Source organism: Lontra canadensis, unplaced genomic scaffold (genome assembly GCF_010015895.1).
Source record: "Lontra canadensis isolate GAN:19392208 unplaced genomic scaffold, GSC_riverotter_1.0 scaffold86, whole genome shotgun sequence".
In the NCBI taxonomy this organism is placed as follows: Eukaryota; Metazoa; Chordata; class Mammalia; order Carnivora; family Mustelidae; genus Lontra; species Lontra canadensis.
The window spans coordinates 817,495-843,909 of NW_022631080.1; the positions used below are offsets into that span (position 1 = coordinate 817,495).

The 26,415-nt window shown below is 40.0% G+C and overlaps 1 protein-coding gene across 4 annotated transcripts in view; it reads right to left on the bottom strand.

The window, feature by feature from the left end:
- Positions 1–26,415, bottom strand: part of DMD (dystrophin) — a 2,197,254-nt gene that overhangs the window by 355,025 nt on the left and 1,815,814 nt on the right. For all 4 annotated transcript variants that reach the window (XM_032883124.1, XM_032883125.1, XM_032883122.1 and 1 more), the window contains exon 56: positions 9,184–9,356. In XM_032883124.1, coding sequence (XP_032739015.1) covers positions 9,184–9,356 — 173 coding nt within the window. The remainder of the gene's footprint in view (positions 1–9,183; positions 9,357–26,415) is intronic.

Genomic DNA, 26,415 nt, shown 5'->3' on the forward strand with positions numbered 1-26,415 from the left:
TACAATATAGTCTCTAGTGCTGCAAAGATTGAGGTGTAAAGCAACCAGGTAGAATAACATTTCCCTTTGCGGTGGGGTAACTTAGCCTGACATTTCAAATATGATTCTCCTGCTGGTCTTAGTCAAACAGAATCATCAAATAGTGCCTATGCACTGGAATTAAATTGTTCCAGAGTTTCTGAGGGATCGTTTTCTTTCTGAAGGATTATAGTTACAAGTCTTTAAAATGTGCACATACAAGACCCATAAGCTTAAGTTAAAAAAAATTTATATTAAGGAAGTAACTGGAAAATCATACAAAGATGTAGGTAGAAAAAATGTTATTTATAGCATCACTTATGATTGACACAAAGTAGAAACAACTTAAATATTCTATACTTGGGAGTCAGTTACATATCTAATGGTGAATTCATACAATGCAGTGTTCAAATCCTACGAATCCTATGCACTATTCAATGTGATGGCATCAGCATGTATTTAGGGATAAGGAAGTGATCACCCTGTCCATTGCTAAGTGAGAATACAGCTTCCAAAACTGTCTATAATCTATTTTTATAAAATGTTCGTGTGTGTGTGTATTTGTGTGTACACACTTGACTCTGCACAAAAAAATTCTGAAACTACAACTACTATAGCCCTCAGAAGTAGGTTTAGAGCTGATTTACTCCTTCAGCTTTCGATTTCAAATTGTCTGAACTGTCTTTCTATTATGAGCAATACAAACGTTATATCCAGAAAAACAGAAGGCATTTCCATCAGAGGAATTAAACCATTCAAGATGCTATGGGCATTATTATCTAATAAAGGAATCCGGAAATACCTTCAATACCACAGATTCATTATAAGAGCACAGACCGCATAGAGGATAGAGTTCCCTTCTTGGCTGCTTCTGTTCCCTTTCTCTTTCAATTACCGCTCTTCCATGATAAGCCCAAAAGAGAATTCCTTATACAAGATGTTAGCTGTTTAATGGCATGTAATGCCTACTGGTTACAAGTATTCCCTGGGGAGTCTGGAATTTGCACCGTGGTCCCCTCAAGGGTAAGCGAGGATGTCGAGTGGGACATGTGGGAGGGTGGGCAGAGAGAGGCACAGTCCAGATGTGGAAAAGCAGCACACGGAAGAATAAAGAACTTTTGAGCACCGCTATGTCTCCATTAGGTCTTGGGAGTAGACAGAGTGAAAGGTAAGGAAGAATGTAGAGATGCCTAATGAACGCTTGACCTCCCTCTCTCTGGTGGAGGGGTCTGGAGGAGGATACAGATGTGGAAAGGCAGGCTTCCCAGGGTGAGGGGTCTGGCTGCGGCTTCATTCACACAAGGCACTGCTACAAGCCTGGCTCAGGGTGAAATGGGGTCGACTAATCATTACCAGGTCAATGAAACCCTTTGTGTCCCCAGGAGGAAAACATGGCTCCGAGACCCAGGCAATTCAGTTCTGAAGGATCTAGAGAAATTTCAGAGCGGGAGACAGGGAGATAATGTTAAGCGCCAGGGAGGCGGGACAGTCCAGAGAGTTAACAGAGGGATGGAAGAAGGACCTAGGACCTCAGGTGATGAAAGGCTCTCCGGGACCTAGAATGTGGAACTAGGTAACATTTCGGAATGTTTGATCACCTTAACTCCATATCAAATGACCTTTTTTTCCCTTGCTAACGCATGAGAGTGGTGACAAGAATGTAAGCAGAAGGCTCACAAAGGACAAGGGATACTGGGTAAGGGCCAGAGAGGAAAACGGCAGCTTGTTAACAGCTCCTGACTGAAACCCACACGTATAAAGATAACCATTCTGAAACTCTGGTTCTCAAACTTCCAGGGGCATAAGAAACCTGTAAACGGCTTGTGTTAGGTACAGACTCCCAGGTTCTGCCTCCAGACTTTCTGTACGTGGAACAAGAACCCTCACAACTCAGCAGGGGAACTCTAGGACAGTTCTTTAAGAAAGAATTTCTTGAAGTACTTCCTGTATGCCCTAAACGTTACTGGTCGGTCTCCACAGGGCAGAGTGGCATTTGCCAAGGACATGATTTTGAAGGCTATCTAAACGTAGTAAAACACCACGAGCTCAGAAAACATTTTCTTTGGCTATGCTAAGATTGTGAAGTGTCTTCAAGACACATTTCTAAAGCAATTGTTGGAAGGAGTTGCCCTATTTTCATTTTCAAGATTTTATAACAAATATTTCTAAATGATCAACCTATGTTTGTACTGGAAATATCTCTCTGGAAAATGTGTCTTTCTATTTGTAATGACTCTTTTTTTTTCCCCTCCTGGTTTTATCATAGACCCCAAGGGCTAGAAGCAACCTCAGGGATTTTTGTTCAACCCTCTTGTTTTGCAAATATGGGAGATGGGATACGAATGTTTAAAGATAGTGTGGAGGCATGTAACTTGAGCTGTTGTATTTAGACATGGGAAATGGAAGCTGCAGACTTTTCTTATGTGAGGAAATCCTAACCTTCATGGTTTTCAGCAAATGCTTTGGATCCCTGAGCAAAAAGCCTTCCTGCTGATTGGCAAATATACTCTATTTACCCCTACTTACTACTCAATGGAAAATAAATGTGGAGGTTTGAAGGGGCATACTTAGCTCTTAACCATTTTCCATTAATCTTTATTAATGAAGACAAGAGCTGAGGGGCTACTAGCTTTTAACAAAGCAAGTGTTGATCTTTAATAAGCAGGTAATGTCTACAGTTTGTAAGGCTGAGGTAAAACGCGGAAGTTCTAGGTATGTTAGGATACAATGCTTGTCTTTAAGGAACCCTTCAGTATCAGGGTGCTAAGAATTATAAGGGCTGCTAAAGTGATTGTTAGTTCTCTAGACACAGATATTTCAAGTATGATTGGGTTGATGCCTAGTTTGAAATCCTTAATAAAACTTTACTCTGAAAGGCATGTATTTTTTTTTTAAGATTTTACTTATTTATTTGTCAGAGAGAGAGAGCACAGGTAGGCAGAGTGGCAGGGAGAGGCAGAGAGAGAAGCAGGTCCCCCGCCGAGCAAGGAGCCCAATGCGGGACCCAATCCCAAAACCGCGGGACCCAATCCCAGGACCCCAGGACCATGACCCGAGCCAAAGGCAGTGGCCCAACCCAGGGGCCCCTGAAAGGCATGTATTCTTAAAGCAAGATGTGTTAAACTGAATTCCTTTTTCACTTTGACTCCTTTGGTAGAACTAATGATGTCCTCCTGTATATTTTGGGTACCCCTGTGTAATGAGATAGCACTTGAGCATATAGAAAGAGAAGGTAAGAATGCAGAAGTAATAAGGAATCATAGACATAAAATGGGAGTTTTGGGGGCTTTAAATAAAGAGAGAGAATTAAACTCAAAGAAAAGTAAACTTTTTTTTTTTTTTTGTCCAGCTGGGACATGAACTCTAACTTTCAAACATAATTAACATTCCAAGAGTAAGAGAAAGGAGGTCAGAAATAGTCAATGTCTAAGTTGCATTTTTTCTTCCTTAAACTAGAAAGACTGTGCTTCCTTTTGCTCTTTGTTTATTCTCTATCATAGAAAAACCTCTAAGCTATTCTAACTTCTAATACTGATTACTCTCTAAGAGTTGTATTTCTGTTGTGGACTATATCATGTTGGTACTCTTGCCTCTCAAATTAGCATTCAGAATCCCATAAAAGTGAATATTGGCATATAACATTCAAAAGTTTTTCTCCCAAATATGAAAACCTCACAGAATGTAAATTTTGCTGAAATTGTTGTTGACAACATATGTGCTTCTCACGGCTAATAGTATATACAATAATCTGGAAAATATAATCTGGTGACAGATTGCATTAAAATCCGCACGCATATTTCTTATGGAAAAAATTCACTAGACTGCTTCCCAAATTATTAATATTTTCAAAATTAAAATGCAAGGTTGTAGAAATAGAATCTTTTAGAAAGAGAAACTTTTTTTTGGCTGATCACAATTCTGATGTTGGATAATGTCATCAATAACTGTGTGTGTGTGTGTGTGCATGTGTGTGTGTGTGTGTGTGTGAATTTGCTCATGAGTGTATGTATGCATGCAAGTAAAATTTTTTTACTTTATTTTTCTCCCACCTAAAACAGTTAGTGTTTTGCTTTTTTTGGTGGCATTCAACTCTCACTGAGTATTTACTTCTTCTTATACCTCTTGGACATAATGCAATGTGATAATGCACATGAAGCAGATGGCATATACTTTCCTTGAACTAAATTATGAGATGGTACTATACAATTTCAATTAAAGTATTCTTTTCTTTCCAAGACATCTTATCTACTTTTTCTTACACCCTACATTTGAACTTCATTGGTACCATTTAAATATTAGGAAACCAATGTAGAAAGTTTCAAAATTTGCCTAGATTTGTATAAAGTAACTGCACAATTAAAAATAATAGGTTGATAGAATTGCTAGGGAAATTGAAGAGACCGCCCATGTCACTGTTTAACTCTGAAGCAGTTATGTGCTCAAGATCGTATGCTAGGCAGTTAGTAATGGAGCCAGAAGAGAAAGTAGGTCGCCCAAATGCCAGTCCAAGATTCCTTCTACTCTACCTCACTGACTCATTTAGAGCTTGGATAGATTAGCCAGACAGAAAGTCAGTAAGGAAACAGTGGCTTTGAATGACACATTAGACCAGATGGCCTTAACAGATACATACAGAACATTCTAGCCCAAAACAGCAGATTCTTTTCACGTGTACATGGAAGACTGTCCAGGATAGATCATGTGATAATCCATTAAACAAGTTTCAAAAAATTTCAGAAGACTGAAATCATATCAAACATCTTTTCTGACCATAGCAGGATGAAACTAGAAATCAATCACAAGAAAACAACTGCAACAAACACAAACACGTGCAGGCTGAACAACATGTCACTGAACAACCAATAGATTGATGAAAAAGTCAAAGAGGAAGCCAAGAAATACCTGAAGGCAAATGAAAATGAAAACACAGTGGTCCAAAACATTTAAGATGCAGTGAAAGCAGTTCTAAGAGGGAAGGTTATAACGATAAAGGCCTGCCTCGAAAAGCACAATCTCAAATAAATAACTAAATCTTACACCTAAAGGAAGTAGAACAAAGTCCCAAGTTAGTAGAAGGAAGGAAATAATAAAGATCAGAGTGGAAATAAATGAAACAAGAGACTTAAAAACAACACAAAACATCAATGAGACTAAGAGCTGGTTTTTTGAGAGGATAAACAAAATATGAACTCTTGAGTCAGAGTCATCAAGCACAAAAAGAAGGAGGAGTCACTATTTACCTGGCAGGAGAAATACCATGATCACACAAAAAGGAAGAGGACTCGAATAAAATCAGAAATGAAAGAGGAGTTACTATGGACATTACAGAAATACAAAGGATTGGCTATAAAACATTACTATACAAATTATATGCCAACAAATGGGACAACCTAGAAGAAATGAATGAATTCCTAGAAACACACAGCCCTCAGAGACTGAATCAAGAAGAAATAGAAAATGTGAGCAGATACCTAGCAATGAAATTGAATCGGTCATCAAAAAACCCCCAACAGACAAAAGTCCAGGACCAGATGGCTGCACAGGTGAATCCTACCAAATATTTAGAGAAGGGTTAATACCTATCCTTCCCAAAGTATTCCCTTCAAATAGTAGAGCTTGGAGTTTTTTCTTTGTCTAATTTAGCTGAAGGCAGCAAGCACAGCCCCCTGAAACAACTGTGAATACTTAAAGAAACCTGCCATCCAGTGTAAATGATAATAGTACAGGGAAGACCTCAAAGTGAAGGAACCATCAGAGAGGGAAATATTCAGAGAGGGATTTGGATGAAAAGGTGGAGGATGAAAGGAAGGATGGCATTCCAAGGGTGAGGACCAGCAAATATATGTACTCATACAGGAAATGAGAAACTACTGGAGAGCAGCAATGGGGTTAAAAAGCAGAATCTTCTTGGCTCAGAGAATCCGTGCCGGGGAATAATTAAATCGCTGCTTGGTGACAAAGGAACTGAGAGGTAAAGGAAGAACAGGAAAGAGAAGGGATTATCAGGGTCTTAGCAGGTGGAGAGTAGACGAGCCACAAACCACTAGATTCTGATGACTACACATAAATTTCATGAAAGCAATGATTTTTCTCTTGCCAGTTTCGTTCAGTTGTATCCTCAGTGCCTAGAAGAGTGCCAAGTACATAATAAAGACTTAGTAAATATTTGTGGAATGAGAAAAATAAATGAATGAACAAGTAAAATATAGGCACCAACAAGACTGAAGTTTTTGAGCAAGGGAAAAATGTGCTAGAAATGTTCAAGGAAGAATATTTTTGTAAATGTGTTATGGATGATATCAATGCATAAAGAAACAGACAAATCTATCAACATAAAAAGACATGATGGAGACTTACGTAAGAATCATAATCATAGGCAGAGAAAAGACATAGGGCAGAAAAAAATAAATGGAAGGAAAGCGACATAATCTGGACTTGGAACCGGAAACACATGGATACCTCTTATGAGCCAATGGAATGCAAAGGGATACTGCAAAATCATTTGGATTCCAAGGAGGTGATGGGGATGAAGGACGGCACTTATGATGAGTGCCGGGTGATGGATGGAAGTGTTGAATCACTAAATGTTACATCTGAAACTAATATTACACTGTCCCGTTAACTACCTGGAATTGCAATAAAAACTTGAAAAAATGGACACCTGTGTAATTAAGTACTGATGTCTCTGTACTTTGAGATAGAAAAATGGCTTCAGAATCCCTTTTAAGATAATGAACCAACCTACATCATTTATAGGATGATATGTTATAGCTTGGGCAAACACCGGGCAGTTTCTCTGTGCGATCTTTGCAACTAGTTTTTAGGTGTGGTGACTTTTCACCATAAAATAATGCTGATGGAGGAACTGACTAGACTCATAAAGCCAGCTTCTAAGCATCATGAATGGTTCTGTGTCTGACTCTGCCAGGGTCCAGTTCTCCTGCCTCATCACCATCCTAAATTGTTGCTTGTAACCTTCCTTCAATGATATGTCAGGAAAGGGACTGAAGCCCTCTGATGTGAAGAATTCTTTTTTTTTTTTTTTTTAATTTGTAAGCGAGTGCTTAAAACGCAAAGTGTATTATGAGAAAGGTCTACTTAGAAGCCGAAACCATTGATTGGAGTATTTTAAATTCTGGAATTTGCAGCACCTTAGATAAGCCAAAGTAACTGTTTTACACTTGATTAATGACAGCAAGAATTAAACTGCAGGGCCTGGCATATGGGAAATCGCTGAGAACGAAGAGCCCATATTTTGGCTGATATGCTGTTTGCCGCTTTCGATTCCCCTTTCATTTCATCAAGTTCACATGAAGGAGAAGAAAGGCACTGAGTGATGTACAGAATAGTTAGAGCAGCTTTCTTCTCTCTTCTCTGCAAAAAAGAATAACTTTCTTCTCTTTTAATTTATCTGCCAATAATTTTCCCATTTCACACTTCTCATTCCTTTTTAATGACAGAGGTTATGAAAGTGGCCTTTGTCACTACGCACACTGACCTCTCTTCGAGTTTAAGCCATGGGAAGCGAATGGAGTCTCGCTGCCTTTGAAAATGCCACCGCTCACTGTTGTCCCCAGTGCACCCTAAACACATTGATACGACGTCATGGACCAAACAGGGAGATAAAAATGAATGTGTTGGAGGCTGGGATGCAAATTTGGAGGGAAAACCTTATAGGTAAAAAAAGAAAAAGTCCTTTCCTACTACTAGAAATATCTGTTTCTCTTTTCCATCCTTTCATGTAGTATGTATTTATGTGTCAAAGTTAGGTGAGTCCTACGTTTTCCTTTCTGCTTTATACTCTACAGGATAATATGATGGTTAAAAGCTCAGACCGTGGAGCAGGACCCCCTGTATTCAGTCTTGGACCTGTAACTTACTAACTAAATGACCTTAGAAAAAAATTATTTAGCCCCTCTGCACCTCACTTTCTTTAAATATAAAGACAGAATAATAACAGGGCCTACCATGTAGGGCTGCTGAGAGCATTAAGTGGGTCAAGAAATATAAAGTGTCCATGGCACGTAACGATAGGTGATGCACCATGCATTAGTTGCTATCATTCTTATTATTTCACATTAATACAGGTTTTTACTAGAGTGCTTTTGTATTAGGAAATTTCAGTGACATTTTCCCTCATTACTGAAGTAAATATGCTGTATGTCAAAAGCCTGGCCAATTCAGAAGAACAGTAAAAAAGAAAAAGAAATCTCCGTTCTGTAATCTTACAACCCAGAGGTAGTACCACCTCCCAGGGTTCAGCGCGCTCCCTCGTAACCACCGCGATGCCCATTTACCCTCTTCTACCACCCTCCACTCTGACCCCTCTCCTAGACACAGAAGAAAGTACAACACATTTTTATGAAGACATGTGAATTAGGACAAGCAACTGATTGAAAGCAGGAGACCTGACCTCCACTCTCTGCACTTCCCGTGTCACCTACGTGACACCAGGCATTTCACTTGACTATCCCTGCTCTTTGACCCCCACTGAACCAACTCACAATGGGTGTAGCAAGAGTTTTACTCTGCACTCCTTATAATAATGCTGAGCTGTATCCACTAGCTTCTCAGGAAAAAGGTGATACAAAGAAAGGGGCAATTATACAAGAGAGGAGAGTAGAGAACAACCAAAGGCTTAGTCTCCAGAGGACGCCGTGACAAAATCTGAGAGGGAGCTAAAGACCAGAAGTTTCTATAATCTCTCCCTAGCGGCAGGAGCTATGGAGAGGTCTCCTCGAAAGTTACAAGGCATCAGGGTATTTAAGGAATGTCCTCTGCTATGCATTTAGAATAATGCCAAAAAAAGAATTCCATGATAAACATATATTGATTTTATCCCTTTTTGTATAATCCTGTGGTAAGCCAAGAGAGAACTCTATCAAGTTAGGATAGCTGTGTTCCTCATTTAATTTCACTCTAATGTCTTAATATGCATCTCTCCCATGGTTATAAAACACTGCCATTTTAATCTAATCTGAACCCTCAAGTATCATCTCCATACCAAGCAAATGAATGATTCATTTATTCAAAATAAAATGAATCATTGCAAAATTGGGTGATTTACATAAACATATGAGATATTAGCCGCTTGAGCTACGAAAGGGAAGGAAATCTTCCCATTTTAATTCATTTCTGGCTTCTTTGCCCCCAATCTTTTCCTACCTAATGTTGAGAGACTTTTTCCGAAGCTCACTCCACTTGAAGTTCATGTTGTCCAAACGTCTTTGCAACAAGGCTGCGTCATCAGAACCTTCCAGGGATCTCAGGACTTTTTGGCCATTTTCATCCAGGTTGTGATAGATATCTGTGTGAGCTTCGATTTCTCCTTGGAGGTCCTATGAGACAACAGGAAGAAGAACACGAGCAGAATTACCAAACAGAAGAGATTGGCTAAATGTGAGTCTGGAGAACTGTAAAAAATAAACTGCCTGTTCAAAAGACGTTTCAATTAGGCCACCTAACAAGAAGATGCACCTCCAACTCACTCTTCTTGGTTCATTATCTCTTCATGTTATTATGTAGATTGGCAGTGGACAACTTATTAGGTCTAATAAATTTGTTCCTCAACGATATGAATTGGAACATGATGCACCTGCAACTTTACAAATTTTGTAAAGTTACACTGATGGGTCTACAGACAAAAGATGATGTTTTCTGGAACTGATATAAAATAACATTCTGTGATGAAGTGCACCCCAGGGCCAATCATTTCATTACAGTATGGGTTAAGTCATATTTTACATGCATCTAAGTAATCTGTAGAGTTGACTCAGACCATAAAAGCATGGAGAGACTAATAAACAAGGTTGTGCTTGGTCCACAGCTCCAGCACATTAATGGGATTCTATCATAGGAGAGCATCTTCTTGACAATACACATTAAGTTCACCTTGGCATTATAGCATCACACATTTATTACAGCATCATACATTCATTAGTAAGATTTTCCATTTAAAATACCGTCGTATTTTTAGGCTTGACAGGTAGAAAGTCCATAGGACCTTGATAAGAGTTATCGTAAGAGATTACACATTCCACCTCATTTGTATATACACAGAACAAGAAAATTATCACAGTAGAAGAATCTGACCTTTACATGGTATGTCTTCCTGTGTAACATTTTCAGCTTGAACCGGGGACTACAGCACTGATCCTGTTGCATAGCAATCCTGAGAAAAACCAGCGACTGAAAGAGCCCTGCTTTAAAATGCCAACTTTGCTTACATTCTGTTGACAGAATGAATTTCAGAGCACAGGCTTCACCAGTCAATAATAATAAACAGCCACTTTGTACTCCTCGCTAACCGGTGGCCAGGCCCGTGGGTGTGGGAGGGACCTCAAAGAGAGGAGGCCTGGAATATGCAACTGACAGTTTATATTAAACAGCCAACTTTTCTTATCATTTTGCCATTATAAGCCAGAGACATTATAAATTCATTTTATATATGTGTTTCCCTCCTTGTTCCCAACAGAACAGTCAAAGCCAAAGGAACATTCCTTAGAGAGCTGCCGGGGACCAGCATTCCTTTCTGCCTACACAATGAATGGAGGCTTTGTACATTATCTGACTTGCTTTTAGAGATTTGTATGCTTCTGTTCAACAAGTTGAAAAATTCATTCTGAAGCTCCGAACAATTGGATTGATCTGTGTAACTAGGAACTTTTTTTTTTTTTCCGTTCCCTCTTTCTAAAATAGAATTAAATTACTCTTATGAGGCAAGGGGGCAGTGGCCACAGTGACATGTTAGCAATTCTGAAGGACTGGCCTGCATTTTCAGTCTCTGACTCTTAGATTCAGAATGTTGCACAGGCCAGGTAGATGGATGATGAATGTTTCCTATCACTCTTTTTGGCAGCCAAAGTATCATGCATGGAACTCTAAAGAGAATTTTGTCCCATTCTCTGTGATGGGAAGCCGCGAGGGGGGAAAACAGATCGAAGGACATCCAATGATGAAAGAAGGGAAATACTCCAACAGATCAAGTAGCCTCTACCTCTATCCCATCACAAACAGGTTCCTTCTGGAAGGAAATAGCCTGATTTTGAAACGAGTTCATGTGTTAGAAAACTGGTACTGGGCTTCTTGCTGAATGGAGTCTGATAAAACAAACATATTTCTCTTCTAGGTGTGCGTACCTACACGGCACAAACTGCCCTCCCGAATTTGCCACTTCCTCAGGAAAGGAGAAAAGTGAGGTTAATTTATCTGAATAAATCAGGGCTCCAAAGCAAACAGATCCAAGTTATCCACATAATTCCCCCACTTTTCTCTTTTTACTTTACTTTTCTTCTTATAGTACTTGATTGAAAACTTTGCCTCAGAGGATACACTTAGGGGATTGAAACCAAACCTTTAGTCGCTCAAGAAAATAACATATATTATAATTAATACAATAAGCTTTCTTCATTAACATGCATACAAATGAGAGTTCACCTGAATTTTTATATGCTGCATTGAGACTGAGACCCAGGCTCTATCCATGGTTCCTCAAGATTATGTATATCATGAAGTCATTGATACCTTCTTGAAAAAATGAGAGGTCTTCCCAAGCTTAAATAGGACGTTGATTCATTAATTTGCTAATTTTCATCTTTGCCATTTTCATTATACCACACAGAAACATCACTGTTGTGTCATCCACAAAGAAGTAAACAGAAAATTGGTAAACCAGTACTTACTGAGGACTGATTATCTGTCTAGTCTCAGCTGGGAGAAAATGAGAGGTATGCAAGAGACAGCTCAGTCTTTATACTTCCTAAAATCTAGGGCATGCTTTTTATTTAGTTCATATTACCAACTAAATATTGATGGTAATTTCCTGCCACACCTCATACATGTTGGCATAAAAACTACTCCCCACCCCTTGGAAGTTCAGAGTGGCTGAAGTTAAGTCGTGGCATTAGCCAAAAGGTAACTCATAGCTCGGTATTCCTTCTCTGGGTCATGGTGCTGGCTGAGAGTGACAAATGACACGAACAGTACAAGGTATAAAACACAAATGTACCTCTTTATTCTTCCTCTTGGTGCCATGAAGTACATGTTTTCTCTGTTTTTCATATGAGAGCACTGAGGTAGAGAGTTGTTTAACTGACTCGCCTAAAGTTACCTATCTCGCAAGTAATAGAATTTGAGTTATGTTGACTCTAGAAGATCTTGGGCTGTTCCCACTGCCCCACTTGCTGTGAACACTGGCTGGAAGAGACAGTAGTTGCCTAAGCTGAACAAGGCTAGTCCTGACAAGGGAGGAAAAACAGCTATTGAGGGAAAAACACCCAGAAAGTCGGCATTACTGATTTTGATTGGAAATTGACCCACATGGATTGATTTATTCTGAATGAAAAACGGAATCCTGACTACCCTTTTCACTTCTTATTTGATGATTGTGCATCTGGGACCATCTGTGAGCCAAACCTGGGAGTTTTTGAGGTCTCCTTACTAAAAAATATCCTTACTGCCAGAACAGAAATTCTCCCTTCAGCAATGTGTTCCTTTGTCTATAAGAGCCACGTGAACATTACACCAAGTAGTGACTTGACACATCAATATCAATGTAGCTCGCCTATGTTCTTTGGGGACAATAGGCTGGTAGGGAATCTGTCAAGCCATGGGACTCAGGTAGCCTGCTCTAGAATGGAGGGGAGTGTCGGTGAGGAGCCGAAGGCATTTTTTTTTTTTAAGGAAGCTGCCATGCTGTAGTGGAGATTTCTCAATACAAGTGGGCAGCATGAGTTCTTGGTAGGAGGAGACATTGATGGGACAGGTAGGAAGGGACAGTCATACCTGCATAAAACTACCATGATGGCATTTAGCTTAAGATGGCCACAGAAAAGCAGGGGGAGTTAGTAAAGAGAATTCTCAGACCATAGCCCACCCAGACAAAAAGGAACTTTTGCAGGCATTTTTAGGTAGTTTTATTTTACTTCTGACATAACTAAAAAAAAACAAAACAAAAAAAAAAAAAACACTCAAAGCCAGAGTCGCCACAACCAAGGCAGCCTATCTAATGTTTCTCTTCTTTTTGCAATTGTATTCTTTAAAAAGAACAATAACAAATGAGCAGAGGGAAAAGGTATTTGTTATATAACCATAAAAACAAGTGCAGTGGCCACAACAATGTGTATAAGACTTACGCTACACCAGACGCTGGCCAGAGCACTGGGTGTCGTGAGCCGCTGAGGCCTCTCAGGAATCTTCTCTGGTAGACATGATTAGTATTTGCATTTTACATACATAAGAGTGAAATTTTAGAGGAGTTTAAGTAAAAATGCCCAAGGTCACACGGCTAATAAACCATGCAGCCAGATTTCTAACCCAGGCTGTTGGAACTCCAGGGACTGTTGCTGTTAACCACTAGGCCATGTTGCCTCTGAGGTTTTTTTTTCCCTCTATTCATTTAAAAATATTCGCAATAGGAGCACCCGGGTGGCTCAGTCAGTTAAGTGTCTGCCTTCAGCTCAGGTCATGGTCTGAGGGTCCTGGAATCTAGCCCCCCATATTGGGCTCCCTGCTCACTGGGGAGTCTGCTTCTCCCTCCCCCTTTGCCTCTCTCCCTGCTCATGTTCTCTCTCTCTATCTCTGTCTCAAATGAATAAATAAAATCTTTAAAAAAATAAAAAAAATCCCAGTGAATTCTTCCTGGTAGTTACACTCCTACCTCAGTTACAGCCAATCTAGCTCTGCCATCAGCCAATGCAGAGTCACATTTTCCATACCTCAAGAGTCTCTGTATGGTCTTAATAACATGGAGACTATTAAACACATCTGAAGCAGTCGACAGAGAAATATCCAACTGAACAAGAGAGAACGTAAGATAATTGAGAAAATGGGTGCCAGTAAAATCTGTAATTTGTTGTCCCCCCCCAACCAAGAACCATAGAGCTTCAAGTTCTGTGTACTTGGAGAGCAAATCTCCAAGGTGATATCAAGAAATTCAGTGGTAAGGCAAGTGGCATGTCCACAGCCCAGCAGTTTTAGGAGTAGGGAGAATCCCGTTTCCTGGAGAGCTTCTTCAAATCTCACACCCCTTTCTTGTCCAAGAGTCTAGTCTCCTCTTGTCTTAAGTGCCCTTTCTCAGTCTCCAGGGAAAAGCAATGGTGAAGTGCCATTAAGGAATCATGGTTTGAGTCTGTCCCTTCTCTTTCCCTTATGAGCTGCTTTAGTTTGAAAACTCTTTGGCTTCACTAAATATTAAATAGTAATTCACAACTGGGTTGCTGTGAATATTACATGGAATAATTTTTGTAAAATACTTTGAACAGTGTCCAGAACACAACAGGCCTTTAACAAGTAATAGCTAATATAAGGGTTGCTCTTCTAAGAGAATCAGGGTGGAAATCAAGTGATAGACTTCATGAACTAATGCGACTTGGTTTGAGCCTTGAAGGATGGATAAAACCAAGAGAGAGAGTGACCGAAGAGGGCATTCCCACTGTGAAGAAGTGTGTAAGAATAGCAGAAGATGGGAGCAAATTTGGTTTAGAAGCAGAACAATGAACAACACAGCCTGATTGGAACACATGATGTCTGTTAGGAAGCAACAGATGGAATGTAATTGAGTCCTTAAACTAAGCAGGATGAAGACCTTCTTTCAGGAAGGCACTGAGAATAAAAGTTTACAAGAAGTAGGACAAACACAAGATCATGGATTATTATATTTTTACTATCTCATTCAACAAGTAGAATAATCCCACAGGGTCCCTAAGTAATAAGACAACTGGGGAAGAATATGAAAACTAATAAAAGTTTTACTAGAATCAAGATAAAGAAAAGAGATGTCAAGAGTCAGTTAGGGCAACACTCTTCTTTTTATTATCCAAACAAATGGTTATGATAGTATTCCAACACATCCTGGGTACCAGTATCCAAATATTTTCTTTCCTATGTACATGGAATTACTTGTCTAAAAAAGAACTCAGCAAACAATGACCTCCCTATCGTGAATACAACCAAAATGTCAGCAAGAAAATGGACAAAAAGCTGTAGGAAGAACAAACATAAGTGACCACATCTCCCTATAAAATTCATTACAGACACACAATCTCTAATCTTTTCTGAAAGCAATTAGTAGGCAAATAATGGTAAGGCCATTAGTTCCTCTTTACTGATAACTCTCACCTAATTCAAATACACTTGATGGGGGGAAAAAAAAAGAGTGGTGATCTGATTTCCAAGAACTTAAAAGTTCAGAAACAGAAGATCCAAAACAGGAGAGAAGGTATCATCAAGTCTCCACTGCATGTGGCAAGGAGTGACACATGACAGAGAACCAGAAAGGTGTGGAAGGAGGTGCCAACACATAGAGTTGACCTGGGTTTCCCAGTGTGCACTTCCACCCCTATATACTAGCCCTTGAACGTATCACCTCACTAGGAATTTGAAACAAAATCATTACTGTTAGTGATGAAGATTCTAAATTCAGCAGAGAAAGCAGGTTTATAATCAGTAAACTCTATTTAAGAAGGAAATAGTATATATGAAACTCTTTAAATGAATTTATCCAACATAGTTATCCTGAAAAGGTGTTGATGCTTTAAAGAGATTCAACAAACGAAACACACACACAAAAGTAAAACTCCCTTAGCTTGGCTATTCAAAATGACTTGCGAAATATGCACTCTGAATACTTGAGGTTTGGGTGCACACACACATACATACACACACACACACCCCACCTCTATTCCATTATGAGAACAGAAATTGAGAGTAAGTCCTTAGAAACGTTTACAGCAATCTAAAAATAAAAGGCACGAGGTTGCATTTTGTGTCTGGTTTTTGTAGTTTTAAAAGTAATTCATTTTTATTGCATGTTACAAAAGTATCAGTCTGGTATGGATTGGACATTAAAACTAGCAAAACAAAACAGAATTGTCCTTTCTAATGGATTTTTTGGAGAAGCACCCACATAAAGGAGCTGGACCCACAATCTTGACCTCATAAGGACTCTAATCTAACCACCAGACCTTTGTAACTCACTCAAGAAATGCAGTCGCATAGAGACCCACAGAGGGTGTGACTGTTTCCCCCTATTCCGTATGTGGATATGTGGCCATTGCAATCCTTGTAAAAGCAGCGGGGTGGTCATCCCAAGAGAAACAAGAGTTAATTTGAGGACTGCCATTTGGCTTGGAGCCTGGTTGCTCTAGGTAGATAAGGAGTGTGTTTTCAGGTCCACTGCACTGCAATGCATCTTAAATGGGCAGCTATGGATTTAGGAGTCCACAGGCTGTGCTTTAAAAATGGCTGTTATTAAGGTCCTCAGAGACTATTATCCTGCAGGGTTTGTTGTTTTTGCTTTCATATCTCATTCGAAAATTCTCACCCCTTATGCATGAGAACAGTGGAGAGAAGGGATATGCTCTCCTGCCTCAGTACATTCCCAGGTGCAAGCCTTTATTTCAAAATCTAATCTTTAAAAATGCCTGGCCTACGGTGGATTACCCTGGAGGAAACTGAGCAAAATCCCATTTGTCAGACCGCCTTAAGCAATTCCAAACTCGGGTAACACGTGATGCTTTCTCTCCTTGTCTGACCCTCTGGTTTACTCTAGCCTTAAAATTACTTTTTAAAAATCGAAGCATTCACTTCAGACGTACTAGGTTGGAGGTAAGAAGCGAAGTGTCTTTTCTCTTCTGCATCATGTTTTTCCTAGTTACTTTTTATTCTGTCACAGTGCAAAAATGTTCTGCATATTTATTCATCACACAAAAAGGCACTTACGTGCCTATCGTACTTCTAAGACATTGCTAGGAGCTACAAGAACACACATAATATAAGAAAGATGTAGTCCCAGCCCTTAAGTTAGTCTGTCCCTTCCTTCCTTCTTCTTTTCTTTCCTTCCTTCCTCCTTCCTTCCCTCTCTCCCTTCCTCCCATCCTACCTTCCTTCCCGCCTTCCTGACTTTTCCTTCCTCCCACTAATATTTCATATATCAGCATCTAGGCCTGCAGTGGTGAAAAGCAAACAAACTTCTTCTACCTTCTTGATGTTCACAGCATTACAGGATGAACACAGAGAGAGAAATCACATAAACAGGAAAGAAATTAATTTGTACATATTATTTGATCCCCATAGCCAAAGAGAACTCCCCCTCCACACACACCACATGTATACAATTCTTCTCACCACAGCAGACATGACATACTATAAAAGTATTTGAGAATGATTACCTGGGGGGGACAGTTTTCAGGGTAAATGGCAATGGCTGCAGAGAGAGAATGGAGGCAGGAGTTTAGCTGACAGGCAGCCTTAGCCATTTTTGAACCAATAATGTGGTGGCTCCAAAACCAGGAAGGAAGGAGGAGGGGATGCTACCATCACCACGTGCTCATAAACTACAGAAATAGCTGCATGTGTGACTCACTTTCATCATTCCCTTGGTCTACCTTTGGAAGGTAGAATTAGGCAAAGTGATAACTTCACAAAAGCATTTTTAAAGGCAGAAATGTTATTTTAAGTTTCCTTTCCTCAGGAGTAAGACAAACATTATATATGCTGTGTTTTGTTTATTTTTTAATGATTTATTTTTATTTATTTGAAAGAGCAGGGAGGGGCAGAGAGAGAGAATTCCAAGCAGACTCCCCACTGAGAGCAGAGCCCTAGGCAGGGCTCGATCCCACCACCCATGAGATCAGGATCTGAGCCGAAACCAAGACTCGGGTGCTCTACTGACTCAGCCACCCAGGCACCTCATAGATGCTGTGTTTTAAACACACATATATACATACTCACCCCTAGGTACCAAGTAAATTACAATGACAAGACAAGGGCAGACACCAAAGCTGCACATAGACACAGGAGACTCCCACCTCAAATGCATTCTATGAAGGGCTCCTAAAGTATATGGGAGTGGGTTTTAAAGGACACCCAGTCCTGAGAAAGGGCGGGTAGAGTAACACTGCATGGGGTGTTTTAAAGAGTTAACGTGCCATGGACACAGCGGGGAGCTAATGTCGCTACCCATTTAGCTCAGCACTTAAGTTATAAAAAAGAATGACATGCCTGCATGATGTTAGTGGTAGAAGATAAAACAAGACCTTAGGAGGGCTGTTTTCTTTTTTACTAATATATCTGAAATTCATATAAAAAGCTATACTGTGTTGCAATATTTTCCCAGATATTGCTATATGGCTTCGTTCATAATTGGGTATTTCCTCCATGAGACATCTTTCAGAAGATCATTGCCAATGGTAATCTTGAAAGGCCTTCACACTTAAATTCGAGATGGCACATTTAAATCATAGAGACAGCCACATATGAAAAGTCTACGATGTTGAAGGTACTTTTGGTTTTGTATTATGTTTTATGTACAGGAATCAGGCCATTTGAAGATAACTATCCTTATCTGAGAAAGACCAGATGGGCCTTTTCGACACTGAAACATATTTATTATTGCAGAGCCACGATGAGGGGTGGAGGGGTGGAGTAGAGGGATAAAACAGGGCAGAAAACTAATACTCACACTCCTCATAAATCCTCCTCATCAATTCTATGAAGTAGGCCTTCTTATTCCCCATTGAGGAAGGTACAATTTGAAGAGATAGAAGGAACCTTTCCGAATCTTGCAGCCATTAGCTGGCAGAAGCAGGATTAGGGCACAGATCTGTCTGAATTGGTATTCTTCTGATTCCCCTTAATTCCTCCCCACTCTTCAAATACAAAACAAGTATCTTCTGAGTTGGGCTACATGTCATACAACACAATAATTAATTCATTAAAGTACTTGTGATATACTTAGTTCGTGTAATTTTCAGTGATGCTCTGAGAGGAGTGGCCAGGCAACTGAATTAGATTCCAGTTAGGTATTTCCTTATTTATTCCTCCTTAGTCAACTCTGAACTCACACCTTTCATGATTTTCAATGGCTCTAAATGAACAGAACACATTCTTATTCTTAAAATAGTCAACTGTCTTCCCATCGACTAATATACATCTGGTTATATTTATCTATACAATTTGTCTATATTATGTACAGAATTGAAAGTTAGAAAAGCTCCTATTTCCTGAATCTCTGTCACAGAGCACCTTCTTTTCTCCCTAGACAATCAGTGTAGTTCAAGACTATATTAGAAATAAGCAATTAGTTGATGTCAAGTCTCATCTTATCCCAACAGCAATATGTAAGAAGATGGCAAGAACATATGGGAAAGTGCCATAATTATTTTTGACGATACACTAGAAATCATAACAGTCATGTAGCTAATTTCCTCTGGCTCATTTTAATTATGAATGTTGTAAATGCAGAACAACTTTATTCCGCCCCCCACCCTTCCAAAGAAACCCCTCCTAATATCCCAACACAACCACAAACAACCCAACACTGAAGCAACTGTTTGGAATGGATTAATGACGTCATAAATCTAAGATGATTTTATATCTTTTCACTTTAAATAGCAGGACAGTTTCCAAATAATTCAGAAATACACATTGGACATGACTGTATTCATTAGCGGGTATTCATTCCTCAAAAGCTTAGAGATATTACCTTTAAAATGAATTCTAGGTATCCATAAAGAGTGAATGTTAAAGAAGGTTCTAGTATCATGATGTTAACTAAAGTCCCACTGACATAATTAGGTCTGATTCCCTGCTGTTCTTTGGTGAGTTAATTTCTGTCTACTACCAAGTAGAGCAAATTGCTTTTTCTGGAGAGTGTAATGGTTTTTTTTGTGTGTGTGTGTGTGCCTAGGGAGTTACTTCCCCCTATTTAGCTTTTCTTCTCTCATGGAACAGGGCAGATGGTGATTGGGAAAAAATATACTCTCTTTTCCAATGTATAAGGTAAAGGAAGAAGAAGGAATATGCATATGAACATTAATATAAAGATAGGTAACACTGACCTAGCTGCCAAAGGAGATCTCATAAATGAGAAAACTGGCAAAATAGCACCTAGCAAAATGTCTAGGCTATTTCTTCATTCCTAGAACCCACTATGCTGAAGCTAGAAACCTACTCATGAGTCTTCTATTGCATAACCATTAATCTTTTTTCCCAAAGCATTCAGATCAGTTTGGAACATCCTGGAGACTCTGGACCACCTTGTTGAAACAGACCCAAGGCATCCTTGTCCTTAGGCCTGTGATGCTGCTTCTTTCATCTGAGAACAGGTACATCTGAAAAACTATCTGTAGGACAGTAAGGTCTGGAAAGGCTTAGGTTTTTCCACGCCTATGAGAAAAATAATGTAAATTTTAATAAAGGACTAGAACAGAAAGATGGAAGTCTTGATAGATTATTTTACATCATAAGAATTTTTATGTGGGAGCTACACTGGACTATGTCACAAAACAGTGGAAACCTGCCTCGCAGTGCCCTGAGTAAGGAAGGAAAAATGAGAGTATGATTGCATCATTGTTATTGCATCTTGATATGCATCAAGAAGTCTGGTCAGCCCAAGAAAGAGAAGTGGTAAACAGATTATGTCCACAGTGTTTTACTGTGGACAGATGCTTTTTGTTGACTCTTCTCAGATAGGGACAGAGGGAGGGACTATACATTATCATGAACCTCTGCTGAAATTTCTTTTTTTTTAATTTTATTTTTTCAGTGTTTTTTCATAAACAAGATTCATTGTTAATATACCACACTCGGTGCTCCATGCAATACATGCCCTCCTTAATACCCACCACTAGGCTTACTAATCCCCCACTCTGTCCCCTCCCAAACCCTCAGTTTGTTTCTCAGAATCCACAGTCTCTCTTGGTTCATTTGCTGAAATTTCTGACATAGTTGAGAGTTTAATAGAGAAAAACCTCAGCAGCAGGGTACTAAGAAACAAATGTGGATGATACCTAATTATTAATGTTATCTTGGGTAAAAAATAGAGGGACTTACTGAAAAACCCCTCTGCCTCGTCCTGTTAGAATTTTGTTCCTTTCTGACTTTCTGATTTTTTTTCCCTTTTGGCAGTAAGATGGGGGTCTTGCCCAAATCATGTCCGAAGACAGTTGTAAAACCTCAAGAGATAAGTTTCTTATTTCAAGGACCCCATAGTCTCCTGAAAAAGTCTTCAGTGATCATGGTACACGATAATGTTAAAGTGGACACAGCCTGATGGGAACAGAGCAATTAGTTCTGTCACCAATTGCGGATGCCATCCACCCTTGATAATAGGCGAGTAGGGTCTTGAGGGATGAGGAGGAGCTGACCAGGAGAGAAGTGAGAGGATGAGATTTGAAACATTGGGAAGGTCAAGAGTTAAGTTGAAGATGAGCTGAAATGAGACAAGAGTACATGCCAGAGCTGAGCAACTCTGTGTGGCCAGAGGGAAAGGTACATGAGGGGTAGGAGGGAGGAGTTTGTTTTCTCTGTGTCATCCCCATGTACCTGTGAACATGAACTTTTGCAGCATGTATCAGTAACCTGTCTAGTGTAGTGTTCCTCAAAGTTGAGTGGACTTGAGAATCACATGGAGGGCTTATGAAAACACAGGCTCCTGGGCCTCGACCCTGGAGTTCATGATTCTGTGGATCTCGTGTAGAAATCAAGAATTTACCTTTCTAACAAGTTTCCAGACGATGCTGGACCGACCTGCTTTGAGAATGAACCTCCAGGGACCGACCTGCTTTGAGAATGAACATTGGTCTCACATAATGGCCCTTAACCTCCTGGCAGTCATGAATGCCTTTATGAAAATTATGGATCCTCTCCTGAGAAACCTACACAAATACTCATGACCACAAAATATGATCTCTAATTTTATGGGCTTCCAAGACCCACTGAGAGGAAATAGATGGGCAGTAGCTTGCTGGCAGCTATCTCAATCTGCAAGAAATACAATGAATTAATGAAGACAATATATCTTTCAAGTACTGTTTTAATAGAAAACTCCCAGGAAGAAGAACACATTGAAAGATGTGAGTACAATACAATTTTGCTAACTTAAGCCTCTTGTGATTAGTCTCACTGATCCTAGGCATAAAATGACTACATATGGAGCGGGGTATGGTACCTTACAGAAGACACCCTCGGGTGCTACAAAATTCCTGTCACTCTAGCCGCGTTCAAGTAAACTGGCCCTTTTCCACTGTGACCCGTCATCTTCTTGGGAAAGAACACATGAAACAGGGAGGGGGAGTGACATGGAGGAAAAGAGTGCATCGAGCCAGGGGCCCATGGAAAGACACAGAAGTTGGCATTCTGGGTTAAGTGCAGCTATGGCTCTAGAATGTCTGTCCTGTAGCTCAAGAGTACGGTTCAAGATTGAAGAAAGGGATGATCAAGAATGTGCTTAAAAGGAAACTTGAAATTGGTTGAGCTACACAGATGGGGGACAATCCCTGTGGTCGAGAAATGAACATTTTGACTTTACTCTTTCCCTATGAATTCTCCTTATGTGCTTTCCATAACCTAGCAGTCTGGATTATTTTTAAATGACCTTAAGAAGAAAGCAGAGGTATTCTTTATTTCATGAAAAGAAAGCCATCTTTCATTTCAAGAACCTCAGGCCGGCTCTGCATCTAGGCATGAAGTCCAGAACACAAGGCAGATACCAGAGGATTTGGTTTGGCCACTAGAAATTCAAGCAATGGGGGCGCCTGGGTGGCTCAGAGGGTTAAAGCCTCTGCCTTCAGCTCAAGTCATGATCCCTGGGTCCTGGGATCGAGCCCCGCTTTGGGCTCTCTCCTTGGTGGGGAGCCTGCTTCCTCCTCTCTCTCTCTGCCTGCCTCTCTGCCTACTTGTGATCTCTCTCTGTCGAATAAATAAATAAAATCTTAAAAAAGAAAGAAATTCAAGCAATGGCTTTGAGGTTGGGGAGAAAAAGTCCAGCTAAGCTGGAAAGCAGAACTCTTTCTCCAGCTCCTGGAAGAAGAGCTAGTGCCACAGGCACAAACGCCCTGTAATAACCAGGAAGATACACCTGAGTCCATGGCGACATTCTGTTACTGCATGGGTGGTTTTGCCTAAAGCCAGGACAATTCTGTCTGAAGATAATGTTTTAGCTGCTGATTCATCTCCCTCCATCTTCAATTCTTCTCAGAAAACTTTTATTGGGTTTCATCATGGGCAAATTCACAGAGCAATTTCCATAATGATAAAATCTCTTCAAATGAGATTTAGAATGTAATTAAAGGGCAGATCTGATGTGGTAGCGGCATTGTTGCCTGGCAGCCATACATCATTGTGCCATGGAGCACTCACTCAACTAGCCTATGACACGACCCCAATTTTACTCTGGTAAGATTACATGTCCTTGTTTCATGCTAATGGGTTGATTAGGAAAAAATAAAAGAAGATAAGACAGCCTCTCCATTGGAGAGATAAGCCCAAGAATATGAGTTAGAGTTCTGTACCCTCCTCTGTTTACTCTGTATCTTAGACTTCAGAGATTGCAAGAAACTCCTCGAATGTGGCAGTGAATGCTGACAAACAGACCGGTGAAAGCCAAGAGGACTTGCTGGCCCAGAGAAGTGGATCTCCATAAATCCTACAGCCTCTTCTCCTGGTTTTAAGTTCCATCACTAGAAAAGTGGAAACTACACGTTATAGTTCCCCAAATGGATGATGAATGCTTGCTTCTGGAAAACTGCCCGGTGCCTGCAAAAGCAAGAACATGTTCCTTGGGCAGGTCCATTTTTGAAACCTCAAGAGTAACTTGGCTGAATCTTCACTATAAAATCAATGTGACTTTCAGCTTTGCAGTTTCCCAAATACCTGGCCTACCCAGATCCTCATTTATAAGTATCTCTAATTACAGTATTTCCCCAGCAAGATGAAATTATTACTGGGCTACTGGTTTACTCACGGAGAGCTACTCATATCGTACGATTTGGAAATCACATTTTCTACCACTCAGGGCATATTAAGTCCTTTAAAAGACCAGATTTTAGATCTAAGATCATAATTAAATAATGGATTCTGAAGCATTTAGAAGACGATTGGGGCCTTTTAAATACCATCTCTTTTCAACATATCATGAGGAGCTTCATAGGATGAAAAAGCCTTAAATATCTGACTTACATAGAGCATTGAGAATTCCACTGATTTTTTTTTCTGTTTCTCTCTTTGACTATAACTCATTTGGCACAACACTTCATCTATGGAATCAAATTTATCCTTGTGATGTTGGGAGTTACAAACTAGCTTGTGGGGTTTTAAAATATCATTAGATGTATGAATTTAAATAATAGTCAGTAAAAATTAATTCAGGGGTATTTAACTGACTTGATGACAAATTCTCATCCAATAGCTACCACACTTTTCAGAGCAATAATTTTTTTTTTTAGATTTTATTTATTTGTGGAGCAGAGTGAGAGAGCACAAACAGTGTAGAAGCACTGGGAAAGGGAGGATCAGGCTCCCTGCTGAACAAGGAGCCCAACGTAGGGCTGGATCCCAGACCCCAGAATCATGTCCTGAGCCAAAGGCAGACACTTCACCTCCTGAGTCACCCAGGAGGCCCTGGCCACTGATTTCTTAGATATGATACCAAAATTCTCACTAATGAAAGAACAAATTGATAAACTGGACTGCATCAAAATTTAAAACATTGGTGTTTCAGAAGACATTGCTGAGAGAATGCAAAGTCATGTCACACATAGAGAGGAACTAGGCGTAATTTCCATACCTGCTGAAGGTCTCCTAAGAGAACATTGAAAGAATGCTCAAAAGTCAATAGGAAGAAGACAAACAATCCAATTTTAAATGGGTTAAAGAAAAGTGCCTGGGTGGCTCAGTTGGTGAAGTGGCTACCTTTTTTTTTTTTTAATTTTCTATTTTTTCAGCATAACGGTATTCATTATTTTTGCACCACACCCAGTGCTCCATGCAATCCGTGCCCTCTACAATACCCACCACTTGGATCCCCCAACCTCCCTCCCCCCACCCCTTCAAAACCCTCAGATTGTTTTTCAGAGTCCACAGTCTCTCATGGTTCACCTCCCCTTCCAATTTCCATCAATAACGTTTTGATAGGCAGAAGTAGGACACCAGGTTCAAAGAAAGTCCACTTTTGAAGATAAAATGAATCTACTGTGCCTTTGAAAGGAACACAATTTATATCTCATCTATTCCAAAGAAAGCTCACAAGTTAATCTGCAAAACTCACCTCCCTTATCAAAGATGCAATGCTACTCTTGATTTGCCTAAACAGCAAACAATTCATGGAAAGTTTGATTTCACTGTAACAACACACTTTTTTAGCTAAATAACCCCAATCAACCCTTGGATAAAGTTTCCTGCCAAAGAATTCAACTCCTTCCCACTGGGCATCAGAGATAAAAGGATTGAAGAGACGGCATCATTCACTGTAGGATTGTGTGCTTGCCCTCACTCAGCCAGACTTTCACTGCCTGATTTCATTGCCACGGAAAGTTCTACAGGATAACATGGAGAGCAGCTACCTGGATTACTACTCCCAACATCCCACTGCTTCCAATTACTCCTGATTTTCTGTTACAATCAGTAGCCTCGAAACTTGAATTACCCAACTGTTTTAAATGCAGAAGTGAAAATCCTAGGGAAAATGGGGGAACAAAAAAGAGTTTCCGCATTTCTGAAGAGCGGCGTTGTGCTGGCATGATTGTTTTTCATCAGCCTTGACTTCTCTGAGAGGCAGTATTTCTTTTCATGCTCCAAGCTGACATTTCTTCTCACTAAATAGTTAATTAGCATGGTGCAAATACAGCATTCTTCTTTCTGAAATAAGTAAAAGTAGTCCACAACTTACAAAGAGTTCTGTAACCAAAGTCATTTGCAAGTCAATGGTTCAGAACCCAAAACTCAAATTTCCACGGTAATGGTAGTCATATACATTTCAGGCCAGAAAATATACAGCTATTTGATCTCTAATGCCGATGATCTATGTCATTTTGATAGCATTATTTTGGGTTATGTGATTTGGGAGGCATGCATTTTGTGGGGTACAAAAGGGAGAGGGAGTATGGAAAGAAAATATTTCTCTTTGAATGTCGAGTCTGCCCGATGTGGAACAATAAGCAAAGGAGATCTGAATGGGCACCTGCCCTTCTTGCTCTACCTCCTGGTGTCCAGCCTTTTCTATCTCCACCTTTCCTCGGGTCCTTGTAAGCCTTCCTTCTCTCCCACAGGTTGAAAACTGTATTCTTCGAGCATACTCTGAGCATTTGCACATCCTGGGAGATTTGTGCATTTTAAAAAAAGGAAGCTGAGTTAAACAAAATGAATCCCATATGGGTAGGACTTCAAAGAGTGTAAGAATGCAGAGTGAAATATTCAGATGGTAGCAAAAGTGGGGGCAGAAAGGCTTCAGCCATTCTTGTGAGGAAAACTACACTGGTTAATGCTATGGGTTGGCTCACTGAAACCTCCCCACACCACTGAACCTGCTGGAAATTAAAGACTGCATTTGACAGACTTCTATGCAGCTAGGGTTATGTAGAAGAATTAGGTTTCAGTAAGTTAGGGCTGTCAGATAAAATA